This window comes from Pseudomassariella vexata (genome assembly GCF_002105095.1).
Source record: "Pseudomassariella vexata strain CBS 129021 chromosome Unknown BCR38scaffold_17, whole genome shotgun sequence".
Lineage (NCBI taxonomy): Eukaryota > Fungi > Ascomycota > Sordariomycetes > Amphisphaeriales > Pseudomassariaceae > Pseudomassariella > Pseudomassariella vexata.
In genome coordinates, this window is record NW_024467972.1 from 132735 (window position 1) to 146974 (window position 14240).

The 14240-nt window shown below is 52.6% G+C and overlaps 2 protein-coding genes and 1 non-coding gene across 3 annotated transcripts; 2 read left to right on the plus strand and 1 right to left on the minus strand.

Moving 5' to 3' along the window:
* Positions 1–2398: 2398 nt before the first annotated feature.
* On the plus strand, positions 2399–2501 carry BCR38DRAFT_t327. Its single transcript has one exon. It is a non-coding gene; the product is annotated as a tRNA-Thr (tRNA).
* Positions 2502–10697: 8196 nt separating this feature from the next.
* BCR38DRAFT_447867 (uncharacterized protein) lies at positions 10698–11989 on the minus strand. Its single transcript, XM_040861183.1, has one exon. The coding sequence runs from the start codon at positions 11952–11954 to the stop codon at positions 11133–11135; it is 822 nt and encodes a 273-aa protein (XP_040711089.1). The 5' UTR covers positions 11955–11989; the 3' UTR covers positions 10698–11132.
* A 549-nt stretch (positions 11990–12538) lies between these two features.
* On the plus strand, positions 12539–14031 carry BCR38DRAFT_75647 (uncharacterized protein). Its single transcript, XM_040865613.1, has 2 exons — positions 12539–13274; positions 13339–14031. Exons 1-2 carry the CDS (start codon positions 12825–12827, stop codon positions 13990–13992), a joined length of 1104 nt encoding a protein of 367 aa, XP_040711090.1. The 5' UTR covers positions 12539–12824; the 3' UTR covers positions 13993–14031.
* The last annotated feature ends 209 nt before the right edge of the window (positions 14032–14240 follow it).

The window sequence follows — 14240 nt, forward strand, 5'->3', positions numbered from 1 at the left end:
TTGCTCACAGGCCGCTTTGGCCTGGACATCTGCTTCTTCGTTTCCGAGGATGCCTACGTGTCCTGCGGGGATGTCCAGGGTTTTCGCTCTCTCTGTGACCAGGTTTTGGACAGCTCTTGGAAGGCGGTGAACTTTGCTTGACTGCTTCCGGGACTTGGACAGATGAGCCTACCCGCAACCGCGAGATTATCGAGGCAGATGTGGACGTTATCTGCCATGCTGTTGGACGGAAGCTTTACAGCCTCCTGAAGCCCCCGTAGTGCTGCGTGGGCTTCCGCATCGTATACCTCTATCTGAGAGCCCAGTAGTTCGGACCCGCAGAGTAGTCTTTTACCGGCCTGATAACCAGCCCAGCCTGCTACAGCTAAAGTCCTGTCGCTATGTGTGAAGGTCAACCCTCGCAGACTCACTACAACCAGGTGACGTACAGCTGGAACACCTGCCATGGCAGTGCCAGGTGGGAAGCCAATCATAACCCTTGTAGGAGCCCCGCCAAGCGTGGATGACTTAGTCGCGCTCCCTCAAACCTAAGTTGTCATCTTCTTTCCTTCGCTCCTTAGAGTAGAATCTTGGTCGATAGCACCTAATCGAGGTCTATACCCATGCGATGCAACCCAGGTCGTGACACTATGGGTAGCCAGCGAGCCGTCTGTATCCATTCCTATCTGAAGCTATAGCGAAAAGGTCGGACTTAGTCCCGAAGGGCTAAGTCACGTGGTACCCTCTGTGGACTGGCAAAGCCCACCAAGGTAGGTTGCCTAACACCTTATCCGCCTTTCCTACTGGGTGTTACGAATCGTTGGTAACCCAGGAAGCCCTGAAAGAGGAATGGGACAGGGAAACCAGAGAGCGATTAACTAAAGGATTCTAGCTCGCATGGCCTAAACTGGTCACTAGGTGATACGTGACCCCATAGGGGGTTACCCTATAGCTATAGAGAAGATAGATTAGAGGTATAAAAGAGCTCTGCCAGGCCAGAATAGCTGACCTGGCCATCCTTTCCCAATACAACAATTCACACCCCATATGCACTCGCATCACTAGGATTACGATGCTCTAAGTGCGTTAGTAAAGAAGGGAATAAATATATAAGCGAGGTTCCTAGGAGTCTGGTTCGACCACAAACTGACGTGGCACGCCCATGTTGAGCGTGTTAAAACAAAAATGGCAACTCAAAAGCTAGCCCTGACAAAGCTAGTCAATATGTCGTGGGGCTGCGATCTTATACGGGCGAGGCTGTTATATACGGTGGTTATCCGTAGCGCGATCGCCTTCGGGGCGACTGCGTGGCATACTATAAGTGAGGAACCGGCAGGGCCAGCTAAGAGCCTGATGGGGATACAGAACGAGTGCCTCCGGGTAGTCTGTGGCGCGCACAAAGCGACGCCGGTTCGCCACCTGGAAGCAGAAGCAGCAATCCCGCCACTAGACCTCTATCTTAGTGCCCGGGCTGCTAAGTTTGAAGAACGGCTACGGCTTAGCGGGAAGAGAAATCTGCTTCGCAGCGCGAGCGCTAAAGCGTCACATATACTCCGGCAGGATAGGCCGGCGAAGAGGAAGCAGGCGTCGCAGCTACTCCGACCGGCAGGGTACACTATGGAGAAGGAGGCCCGGGGCTCCGAGTGGATGAGTGAGGAAAAGGAGGTCCCGGCTGCCCTCCTCGGCCACTGGAGGAAGAGATGGCTCACCGGAGCAGAGTGATACGAAAAGGTAGGGGGACCCACTGGTTAGGTGAATCCCATTCAATTAGATACTATAACGTTGCGCACTGCTGCATTATAGCATCCTCCCCCCTAGGTGCACGCATCACAGAGCATCACGATCGCTGAGGAACCGGAGGGCCCTTCGATGCAGATACCGAAAGGGGGCAAGTATTTCGGCCTGAACCGACTGGAAGCGTCTACGCTGTGCCAGATCAGGACGGAAAAAGTAGGACTAGCAGCCTTCTTATTCAAGACAGGGGCTTTTGGCGTGTACTCGCCGCTATGCCGCTATGGCGACGCCCCTGAGACGGCAGAGCACGTAATCCTCTTTTGCGGGCTGTTGGAAGGACCGAGGGAACGATTACGGGCCGCTATCGCACCACGGCCACTATACTCTCGCAGAGACCTCGCAACGGCAACAGGAGAACCAGTAGTTAGTGGGACTATTGTAAGGTGGCTGCTAGGGACGGGTCGGACAGCTTCAAGGCCCAGATAGCATCGATCTTCTCAGGGGGGACTTTGTTGGTAGGTTGAGAACCAACGTAGTATGGTAGTGAACGCAACGCAGTCGCCAATAGGGCGAACCGACAACGCAGCGTATGTATTTAGTCCAGCCATTAGGGCACGGTTTGACATACGGGAGTACTAGTAGAGGTACCGGGGGCTTCGAGCCTACGGCGTATTTAATAATAATAGTCGGCTGGTGTAGTTGGTCACTTCGCTGGTAGATAAGTCCCGATTTGAGCCTCGCCCACTTGGGTCGGTGACGAGTCGCGGGTTCGAATCCCGCAGCTGACACACAAGGGGGTTTAGTCAACCCTTACGGCGCGCTGCCCACCTTGTTGACTTCGCCTACCTAGCGATAATAGGGAGATTGGTGCAGTTTAGGATTACGAGCATCCTAGCCAGTCGACCGTCAAGCACTACGTCGGCGGAATATAACTCGACAGCCGGTCCAGAATTCGAATCGTTAATCCGACCCCTTATCGGACCTCGCCTTTCCGATAACGCTCGTCGGCGAACCCGTCCCCTCACGATAGAAGGCGCGCAGCACGCCCTCTCGCCGCGATTCTTGCGAGCGTCTGACCACGTTACGGTCTATCCACTTGAGCGTATGGTTGAGATGTATACGCTCGACGAGAACCCCAATTAGCAGATACTACGACTTGTCGCGACAAAAAAATAGTCGAGCATCTTCTGCACATCAGCAGCATCCCACCCCTGAGGACGAATTTAAGTGCCACATTACCACACTTATCGGTAGTTCAGGCAGGGGTTGTAGCACTGTCAGGGTACGGCTAGGCCGAAGGCAATAGTACAGAGTGATGGGGAGTAACGGGCGTCCCTCCTACGTAATACCGGGTGGTCACTGGCGGTCTCAGGTAGGGGTGCCCACGGTGATGCATTGATCTCTACTCTCCCTCTATCTTCTTCCCGGGCCTCCGCCCCTTACATAGATAGCTAGAACCCGACGTCGGAGCCGCGGAGCACTAGTTTCCCCGATTGTTCCGCAAACCAAGACTTCCATATCGTGTCATGACTCGCACATTCCTACACCAGAGCCCCCACCGGTGTCCCACCGGTGCCTATGGCATTCTGTTCTCTGACACGACGACCCCCCCTGACAAGGCCCTGCCCTCAGGGCCTCAACGCTCGTCCCGTAGAACACCGGCCCTTCCTATTCCCACATCCTCCGATGCCGCGCCGGTGCCCTCCGGTGTATACCCCGTAGCTCTTCACGCGCAACAGCGTATACACTTGTGGCCTAACCACAGTGCTCCGCGCTGTCACCCGCACACACACGTCATGACATCGGTCCAGCCATTGCTCGAAAACCTTTGCCTGACAATCGCTCACGACAACGTATACACTTGTGGCCTAACCACAGTGCTTCGCGCTATCGCTCGCCTTCCGAAGCTATAGGTGCCTACCGGAACAGCACCGGTGGCCCTACGCTCCCAATCGTCGGAACATTGGCCCAGTAAAACGCTCGCAAGCCAATGTTCGACACACACGCGCAACAGCGTATACACTGGTGGCCCAACCACAGTGCTTCGCGCTGTCGCTCGCTCTCACGTCACAGCATCGGTCCAGCCATTGCTCGAAAACCTTTGCCTGACAATCGCTCACGACAACGTATACACTTGTGGCCTAACCCCAGTGCTTCGCGCTGTCGCCCGCTCTCACACGTCACAGCATCGGTCCAGCCATTGCTCGAAAACCTTTGCCTGACAATCGCGCACGGCAACATATACACCTGTGGCCTGACCACAGTGCTCCGCGCTGTCACCCGCACACACACGTCATGACATCGGTCCAGCCATTGCTCGAAAACCTTTGCCTGACAATCGCTCACGACAACGTATACACTTGTGGCCTAACCACAGTGCTTCGCGCTATCGCTCGCCTTCCGAAGCTATAGGTGCCTACCGGAACAGCACCGGTGGCCCTACGCTCCCAATCGTCGGAACATTGGCCCAGTAAAACGCTCGCAAGCCAATGTTCGACACACACGCGCAACAGCGTATACACTGGTGGCCCAACCACAGTGCTTCGCGCTGTCGCTCGCTCTCACGTCACAGCATCGGTCCAGCCATTGCTCGAAAACCTTTGCCTGACAATCGCTCACGACAACGTATACACTTGTGGCCTAACCACAGTGCTTCGCGCTATCGCTCGCCTTCCGAAGCTATAGGTGCCTACCAGCATCTCACCGGTGGCCCTATGCTCCCAATCGTCGGAACATTGGCCCAGTAAAACGCTCGCAAGCCAATGTTCGACACACACGCGCAACAGCGTATACACTGGTGGCCTAACCACAGTGTTTCCCGCCATCTTCTGCCATAGAGAGACCCTGCTTGTTACCGGCTTCCCAACGGTGTACCGTTGCCCTCGTAGTTATGTAGATATGATAATAGGTGACTTACCTGTGATCTTTGTTCCGTTCATGCCCCCTCCCTGAGTGCCGCTCCTGAGGCACTGGTGCTAACCTGTTCTACTCCTAGGCCACCCTCAAGACGGTCGCTGCGGCCATGACCCTCAAGGAGTTGATTGCCCTTGTTGCCGCTGGCCCCATAGAGGGCAATAGTTTCTCTTGTATACAATAAGGACTTGTTTGGCCGGCGTGTCCTTGATACAACGATTGCAGTCCAAGTTGTCACCTGGTGATACGTCGTGCCACTGAATCTTCGTATTCTTCCCGTAGCTCCCGTGACAAGTATCGGTGCCTCACGTTCTTCGTCGGTAGCATCACCAGGTTCCCTACGGCGAGGGCGACGGTCTTTCGTCACCTGTTATACCACTTCTCGTAGTCCTTGTTCGTTCTCTCAAGGAGCTTGCTGGCAGACTGCACACCCCCTAACAAGTCCTTCACATCTCGTCAGTGATTTCCAAAAGTACGACCTACTGATTCTCTTGACTGTCTTGGTGACCCCCAGGTGGCCACTAGTCTGCTCATTATAGAAGGCCATCAGTATCTCCCGCTGGATCGGATGGTTATCTGGTACGAAGACGCGGCCCTTATAGCAAAGCAGCCCGTCCTCCTGGTACCACGCACCCGGTACGCGGCTGAGCGACTTCCACGCTCCGCTACTGACGAATTCGTCTTCTGCCTGGGCTTTCCTGACATCTTCAAGTAATGTCGGAGCCAACTCTTCCGGCATAGGGACACCAGCTGTAGCACCGCTTGCGCGCTGTGTCTCCATTACTCGCACTCTGATACTCCTAAATCGTTGTAGGAAGTCTGGCAAGAACGCTACTTGCGCCTCCTGTTTCTCACCCGCTGTCGCGCGGTGGTCAGGCCGTCTTGACAACCCATCGGCAGGATTCTTCGTGCCTGGTCGATATATGATCTCGAAGTCATAGTTCGCAAGGTCCTGTAGCCATCTACCTTGTCTAGCGCTGAGCTGCGGCTTACTGGCTAAGTAGCGGTGGTTCAAGTGATCCGTGAGAATCTCAATCGTCTGTTGACTGTACAGCAGATAGTGCCGCCATCGTTGTGTTGCCTCAATAATCGCGAGCAGCTCCGCATCGGGTGTCCCGTAGCGTAGCTCAGCGCCTTTCAATTTCTTGGACATAAAAGCCACTGGGTGCCACCTGTCTCCGTGCAGCTGGCTAAGTACTGCGCCAATTGCGAAGTCTGATGCGTCAGTCTCTACACGTATAGGTAGTCCAGGCTCGAAATGCTTCAAGATAGGTGCTCGTGTGAAGGCCAGGCGTAGCTTGTAGAACGCCTCGTGTGCTACATTATCGAGCTGCAGCGCTCCAGATGATCCTCCCTTGAGTAGGTCGGTCAGGGGTGCTACTATCTTCGAGTAGTTCTTGATAAACCGGCGATAGAACCCAGTAAATCCGAGGAAAACCTGTATATCATGGATACTAGCCGGGGCTGGCCATTGCGCGATAGCATCCACCCTGTCGGTTTCCATGCGGATCCCCTCCGGTGACACCACGAACCCTAGGAACTCGACTTCTTGCGTGTGGAAGACGCATTTGTCTTGATTAGCGTACAGGCCAGCGGCGTCCAACCGGCGGAGGACCTCCCGGACATGCTCTGGGTGTGACTCCCTGTCCTTAGAGAATATAAGGATGTCGTCCAAGTAGACGATACAGATCACGTCCACAAGTCCAGCTAGTGCGTCGTTGATGTAGCTCTGGAAGGTCGCCGGCGCATTAGCTAGTCCGAACGGCATGACCAGATACTCAAAATGACCGTATCTCGTCCGAAACGCCGTCTTCCATTCGTCTCCTTCGCTGATACGGACCCGGTGGTATGCATCCTTCAGATCCAGCTTCGTATACCACTTCGCGGAAGCTAGCCTATCCAAGATCTCACCGATCAGTGGTAGTGGCGCTCTGTTCTTCACCTGGCTCTAGCTCGATCTTGTGTGACCGAAACCTTCCATCTGGCAATTTCCCTGCTAACTGCGCGTCGAATAGATGGAGGAATTCTGCGTATTCCGACGGCACGGTGGCACACTTGGCCTGCGGCTCTGTTCCGGCTCCTCTGTCCTTGCTAGCTTCGACCCTTGCTACCGCGGGCACTGCTATCATACTGTACTTTGCCTCGTGGTACGCATTCCGTATATCCTTCTTGCTGGTCACCAGTTGTAGACTGTCCACGTCGAGAGGGTACGTCCATCCTAACGAGGACCATCGAAATATAGGCTCAACGGCACGGCACCAGGGGAGCCCAAGGATTGCAACCCAGTCTTCTGCGTCTGAGACTCGGAATTCGTGAGCCTTCGTCTTCGTCACCCCGAAGCCGTCCGTCATCTTTGTATGTAATACCCTCTTGCCATAGTTGGGACCTTTGCTTCCCCACATGCCCCGCAGCGTCTCACCGGAGTCTTGTAACGTACCCGGCTCGATGCCAAGCACTCTTGAGTCCACGACATTCTCGTCGGCTCCGGTGTCAATCAAGGCTTTTCCAATGCGCCAGCAGCCGCCAACCCGGAGACGGATGGTGGTTTCCAGACGGAGCGGCTGCTCGTACCCCTATTGAGGCTCGGTGTGGCGGACCCCCAGCGGCGCTGTGTTTGGGTTCCGGTCCTCAGGACAAGGTCCGTCATGTTTGGTTCTACCGCAGGTCCTGCAGTTAGGGCATTGTCGAGAGTAATGTCCCGTCTGTCCGCACGAGTAGCACTGGCCGTAAGCCACATCCCTCCTGGGCGCCTGTTGGCCTGCATTCCCGTCTGATGTTTCTTCCCTTGCTGGTGCTGGGGTCGAGGACGATGTTGCGTTGGTCCTCGGGCCAGGCTGTTGGTACACCGGTGGTCTGCTGCTTATTTCAATCGCCTCGGCTTGCTTAGCTACGTCGTCAAGCTCATACCGAGTCGAGGGAAGTCCTCGGGTCATGACTTGTCGCTTCAACTCCGGTCGTAAGCGGTTGAGTACGTTGACGACGCGTATCCGTTCCGGTAGTTGATCAGGGCACTCTGTCTCTATAGCATCGTATACGTCGATGAACTGCTGGTAGCTCTGGTTGGGGCGCTGGGTGATACTATCGAGTCTCTGCATCACGCTGATCACTCGCGTATCGTCGCTAGCCACACTCCTCTCCAGCCACTTCTCCATAGCGTCCCACCGGACGTTCCCCAAGTCGTTTTTGTAAGTAGTAGCAACGTGGCTGGTCCACCGTCGTTGCACCGCCCCATCAAGGCATCCGGTGGTGTGCAGTACACGCGCCGCATCAGTGTCGAAGTCCTCCGCGTACATCATGAATCTCCCCTTTAGGTTTAACATGAACGAGGTAAGTTCCGACCAGTTGGTGCCCCGGTACTTGAGTGTCGGCAAGTGGCCTCTCCCTCCTAGATCAAGCCGAGGTCGCTTTAGGCCTGGTCCGATAGGTTCAACCTGGGTCCCACCGGCGGTACTATTATGCGGCTCTCCCCTTCTTAAAGCTTCCAATTGTCCAATCCTTTCTCGTTTCTTCTTCCTCACTACTTCTTCTTCCACTAGACGGTCAAGCTCTTCTAGCTCGAGCTCCTCTAGTTGGGACCGGCTCAGTTGCCTCATCGTCGCTGTTGTCGTCGTAGCGTCGACAGTGCCACTGCTCGTCTGCGTCGCTGTCGTCGTCGTTGCACTACTCGATGTAGCTCCTCCGGTGTCACCCAGCGTGCCTGCGGCTGTGGTCTGGCTTCGCATCAGGGCTCTTCGCATCGCCATTTTCTCCCCAACGGTCCGTACGCCCGGAGACGGGTGGAGAGATCAACGTGTCAGGGTACGGCTAGGCCGAAGGCAATAGTACAGAGTGATGGGGAGTAACGGGCGTCCCTCCTACGTAATACCGGGTGGTCACTGGCGGTCTCAGGTAGGGGTGCCCACGGTGATGCATTGATCTCTACTCTCCCTCTATCTTCTTCCCGGGCCTCCGCCCCTTACATAGATAGCTAGAACCCGACGTCGGAGCCGCGGAGCACTAGTTTCCCCGATTGTTCCGCAAACCAAGACTTCCATATCGTGTCATGACTCGCACATTCCTACACCAGAGCCCCCACCGGTGTCCCACCGGTGCCTATGGCATTCTGTTCTCTGACAAGCACAGACTTAGGGAGGGACAGGAGGTTTAGTAGTCATTTGGCTACAAGTTTACCTGTATAACCGCCCGACGCGGCTTAAGGGCCCGCTATATCATCTATAGCCCCTTAAGGGAGTACTTGTAGAGGTACCGAGGGTTAACACCTACGGCGTATTTAATATTATTTTAATAATAATAAATATATAAGGAACGGTTCCCTAATTATTTCGTAGATAATTCGTATCTGCTTTAGTGAGTTATCAAGTAATAATCTAACATGCTGGAAAAAACGGTGGTAATTTCCATCGTTGAGACCTCCGGTGGGAGAGTGTTGCTACAGTTAAGATGGAAGGCCCGACGCAGTCGTTACGTAAAGACTCCTTCTCAGAAACCAACTCAACTATTTGTCGAATATCACGTGTGTCCAATCGAGTAGTCAGCAGTGCGTAAGATTGTATATGAATGAGGTGTGTTCTTGTCTGTGTCTTCAGTTCTCGCGAACTCCCGTTGCTCTGCCTTTTATAGATGCTTTAGAACATGTCGGTAACTTTGGTGTTACTTTTGAGAAGAGGGGTTCCTTTCGCCTTCTGAACTTTAAGTGACAATAGTCTTCTCTAGTGCCATATTATTTCTGAACCTAGGAACCAGGTGCCCTATCTGACACTATTAACAGTGATAGTTTCTAGTTATTTGAACCTCAGTGCCTTAACCAGCACTGTATCACTTCCACACTGCCTATACTGCCTTCGGTTTTCAATATAACATATTAGTAAGGTATACTACCTTGACATCTCTATCTTAGTTACTTGTATTTAATTCAGACCCCATTATTACGACTTTTCCAACCTTATAGCACTTATTAGTAGTTTAGTAGAGGGGCTATTTAGCGGTACGTTATATCAGGATATAAACCTTTCGAGATACGCCGCCCTAGACTTTCTCTGTAGATCGTCATTAGCTAGATAGTTACTGTGACGGGCTCACTGCGAAACTATACAGCTCAACATGGCCAAATACTGTTAATTATCTAACTGAGGAGGAAAGTAAAATAAGCGAGTTTTCCGAGAACACAAACTATGTTTTTATATGCCCTCGATGGTTCCTTTGTTGGATCCGGACGCAAGGTTCTTGCAGCTCCGGATCCCATTTCAGGCACAGCCTGTCACAGTTACTAGGCATTAACAAGCGATATTAGCAGAGTCCATTCTTATCCCCTTAGGCGAAGAGAGTCTCAAAGGTAAAGTAGGCTACATGACGCTTACTCGGAGCACGTCCGCAGAGTTCGTTGTGTAGAACCTGAGGAAATCGGCCCTCTTTTGAGACTCTGGATGGACGTCGCATTGATCGCTACGCCTGCTCTACGCGTTGTGCTGCGTAAGTCGGTGTTTTGGAGTACTCTGCGAGGTGCTCTTGCTCTCTAAGGAACGAAGGAAGAAACAAAGTCGGGCCTGACCCACTAGCTATACTAGCAGACGTACCGCTTTCGGCCTAGGGCATAACTGGAATCCCACAGAATCCAGATAGCGACAACTTCCTGCCGTGACGAATGCGATAGGATAATGTGGTTTCTTGAATACTGTACCAATGGGCTGTCGTGGCCTGGGAATAGCCCTGATAGACAAATTATTTAGTGCATTCGATCCCCTGCTCAAAGCCATTCAAGTGACTTTCCACCAGAATGTGTGGTCGTAGAATAACTGTGACGTGAACGAGATACACGTTGTTGTGGTCAGATAATCTCCTGCCAAATGGGGGTGCATAAAAAGGGTGGACGAGGCTGTTAGTCCGTCGTCCTCGACGATATTTTGCGGATCTAGGTTGTGATCGACTCGCAGGGATAGATATTTACATCAGTCGCTTTCGCCTTCCTGTCATACATTGAGGAACAAAACCTGATGCTCCAGCCTTATCTTCGGGTATTACAATCCCAGATATGCTTAGACATGATCAGTGCTCTCAAATAGGCAGCTAAGAGGCATACCATTGTGTCCTTAAGGCCCTTATGGCTACATTCACTCTTTTGACATTTTGGGGAAGGACAGGGACTATTTCGATTCAAATGCAAACGCTATTGCACACAAACAATAAGCCCAATACTCCCATTTGGACAGTATTCACATCTTGTCGCATTCCGCCTTCTCAGCCAGCGGATTTATCTTCTGCCTTTCAATGAGGATCAGTAGCTTGCCCTTGAACCCCTCGAAAGCCGCCTGATGAATCTTCATCCTGGATTATAATACTGAACCGCACTCATCGGCTTCTTGAACCGTGAAACACTGATCCAATCGCGGCGCATATCAGACAGCGTAGCTGGCCACACCCTCACCCCCCCTCAGGCACATTCACGATTTCCAATGGCGTCGTCTAGACCCAGCGCACGGCTATGTTTCCCAGCTTGTCAAATGATCGAGTCACGTCCTATGCGAAGTTTTGCCGGGTGGTCGCAATGGCCAAACCAACTTCCGCTCGGCGTTTCCTGGGTCCCTCGATGAGTAGTTTTTTGCCAGCATCCACCTCGGCGATGCATGAACTGTTGTTCTCAGATGCCGTCTGAAGGGCACTCTTGAGACCTGATCTGGATCGCGACTGGTTGAGGCTGGCCCGGATTCAGATAATGGTTTCGTGTTGGGCGGCGAAGGCGATTCAGAGTAGGTGTAATTGCATCCAGGCCGTCCTTTTTCAGGCTTTTGCGAGTTCCGAGATACATCTTGTCCTGGCTTGGATGTCGACGTGGCATTGCTTTCCTCGCTCCCCCCGAGTTCAGAAAAAGTCTTAAATGCTTGGGGAAACATGGCTCTAGCCTTCTCCTCGGATTGGAACACACCCTGCTTCAGAAGCCGACGCACTATAATGGCGACCCGGTCTTCACGAGTCTCATTGATGTCTTGAACAGACTTCATCACCTCGGCCCATCGCTGCAGCTCCTTGATGACATCTCTCTTGAAGATAAGGGGCCCTTTCTTTGGGATGTAGTCGCGATAGGCCAGGTAGACGCGTTGCATCTCATCTGACGTGGGCTTCTTCATGGGCTGCCAGGGCTTTTTGCGAAATCCTTCTGAGCGAAATCTCGTGGTGATCAAAGTGGGATTGGGTCGAAGAAGCCATTTCAGCTTGCAGCTTGCACTGAGGCGCCAGGTTGGGAGGTAGGGCATCTCATTGGTTGAATGAGGAAGTGTGAAATGGCAGTGATTGCCGTGTATATATGCTCCTATATCGCTGCATATGCGCCGCATTTACTCTGTGTACAAGCTTTTCTCTGATACTGTGGTGATGATTTATTTGGTTAGACTGGCGTAGCGTTAGCGTGGCAAGACTTGGCCAGGGTGTGGATCCGAGTGTGGCTTGCCCTAAGCCCCACAGGTGTGGCCCTAGGCCCCACAAATGTGGAAATAAAGCCAATGCTGTTACCGCGTTACATAGAAACCTAGACTTATCATCAATCGATCCACGAATCAACAGATCTGACCACACAGCTGACTTGGCACGAATTCAATGAACTTGACATTCGTGACATGAGTCCAGTGCGGTAGATCGACCAGGATACACAAGGGTTAGAACATTTCTGAACTGTAGTTAACCTGGGTGAAAGTTGAACTAATTTTGACCAAGTCGGGATTACCCTTTGAGCGGGGCAGGATGCATTAGGCACACAACGGGCTCTAGAAAAACTTAGGGCCGACGTAGCTTAGAGGGATAAACGAATTTCGGCCAGGGGGGATATTCACTGATAATCCCTACGTGCTTGAAGAGATACTTTGGACCTATATATAGCGACTAATTACCTACTATGTATTGACGACGGGCAGTGAATGCTCAAGGTGTGATGATGGCAACGGACAACAAGATACTCAACAAGACCTTACTATCCGGGAGATGGATAGAACAACAAATCGAGAGCCTTCTTGCTCCGATCAGGACAACACTGCATGAACTCACTCTGACATCATCCCCTTGTTTTCAATTATATTGGCTGTGTCAGAAGTCAGACAGAATCCTTCTAGGCACCCAGTGACCCTGCTTCGCTATTTAAGCTGAGGCAAATTTTTCTCTTTCTAAATCGTCATATCAAGTCGAGTAAGGACACGGCGTCGAGGCACCGCAACATGGCTCAATCAGTGTCAGCTACCATCACAGGACCAAATGGTCCTCTAGACATCGTCCTCGGGGAGCAAACTCCAGACCAAAAGTCCCCATGCTGGGAATTGGCCGTCGCCGCTTTCGCGCCGCAGATTCCGGCCTCCGCCTTCGCGGAACAGGCCGAGGCTCTGTGGAAGCACCCGCTCGCTCGCAACCAGGGAGTACGGTTCTGGTGTATTTCCCTGGCAGATGATCCTGCGTCCGTGGTGGCAATGTGCGGCACGATACGTCGGCCGCTGCTCGTACGGGATAGCGAGTCGACGCGTGAGGAGGATGGGTACTGCGTCTTCATGGTGGCCACTCATGCTCAGTACAGACGGCGGGGTCTTGCGAAAATTCTCTTGAAACGAATTGCGGAATGGCTGGATGGACCAGGCGATGCGGCTGCTAGTATGCTGTATACCAGCGTAGGAGATGTAAGTGGAACCATTGAGCTGTAGGGTCTACCCTGCCAAAGTTCTGATCATTAACCTTGCGTAGTTTTATGTCAGCATGGGCTGGGAGATGATCCCCTCGATAGTGTCTACTATTACATACCCGTCTGGTGCATTCCCAGCGAATGACCAAACAAGTCTCCCCAACTCCCGCCTTCTATCAAATGCAGAGATTCCTGAGCTGTGTAACCGCGACGTAGCAGACCTGAAGGACAATTTCGAGAAAGCTACAGTCGGTGCAGAGGAAGTGCACCTCGCTGTTCTTCCCACCCCCGACATGATCACCTATTTGCACGAATGGGGCGATGTGCTCACCCTCAAGACCCTTGGCAAAACCCCACAGGTTCATGGTGCGATCTGTGAAGCGGCTGACACTTGGATTTACTGGCACCACAGTGTAGAAAAGATTTTGATAACGAGGGTGAGAACTCCCCCGAAAAGCAGCCAGGGCTCCTCTGAGGCGCTGGTAAGTCTGTTGCTGCATGCTTTGGAGGAGGCTCGAAAATGGGGCTTTCCCAAGGTCACGGCCTGGGAACCGAGTTCCGAGTTATTGTCTGCGTTGGAGTTCATCAAGAAAAACTTCGGTATCGAGGTGCAAACGGGGCAGAGGCCGAATAGTATTACTTCTGTGAGATGGAAAGGCTCAGATCAGACCAAGAAGACAATCCTTCATCTGAATGAGAGTTATGCAGCCAGTTAGGAAGATTCAACTGTGTAGATTAGACACCAGATCTAGACACCAGAGCCGTACACAAGGTAGCTATCTTGCCATTATACTTCACAATTGGCGAGATAGAGACGTTCCGATTCTCCAACTCCAGCCCGCTAGGCGCTGAAAGTAGGCATCAACTATAACCCTACAGATCAGACAAGAAACGTAGAGAGTAAGACGGCAGGGAGTGGTCAGAAATCTTCCGTGGCAACCTTGTTGGAGATGCTCATCTATCT

Bases quoted from the DNA above. Each gene is read 5' to 3' on its own strand.
- BCR38DRAFT_75647 (XM_040865613.1), top strand. From the start codon at position 12,825: ATGGCTCAATCAGTGTCAGCTACCATCACAGGACCAAATGGTCCTCTA. The intron at 13,275-13,338 runs GTAAGTGGAACC...AACCTTGCGTAG, and splicing joins TGTATACCAGCGTAGGAGAT to TTTTATGTCAGCATGGGCTG.
- BCR38DRAFT_447867 (XM_040861183.1), bottom strand. From the start codon at position 11,954: ATGCGGCGCATATGCAGCGATATAGGAGCATATATACACGGCAATCAC.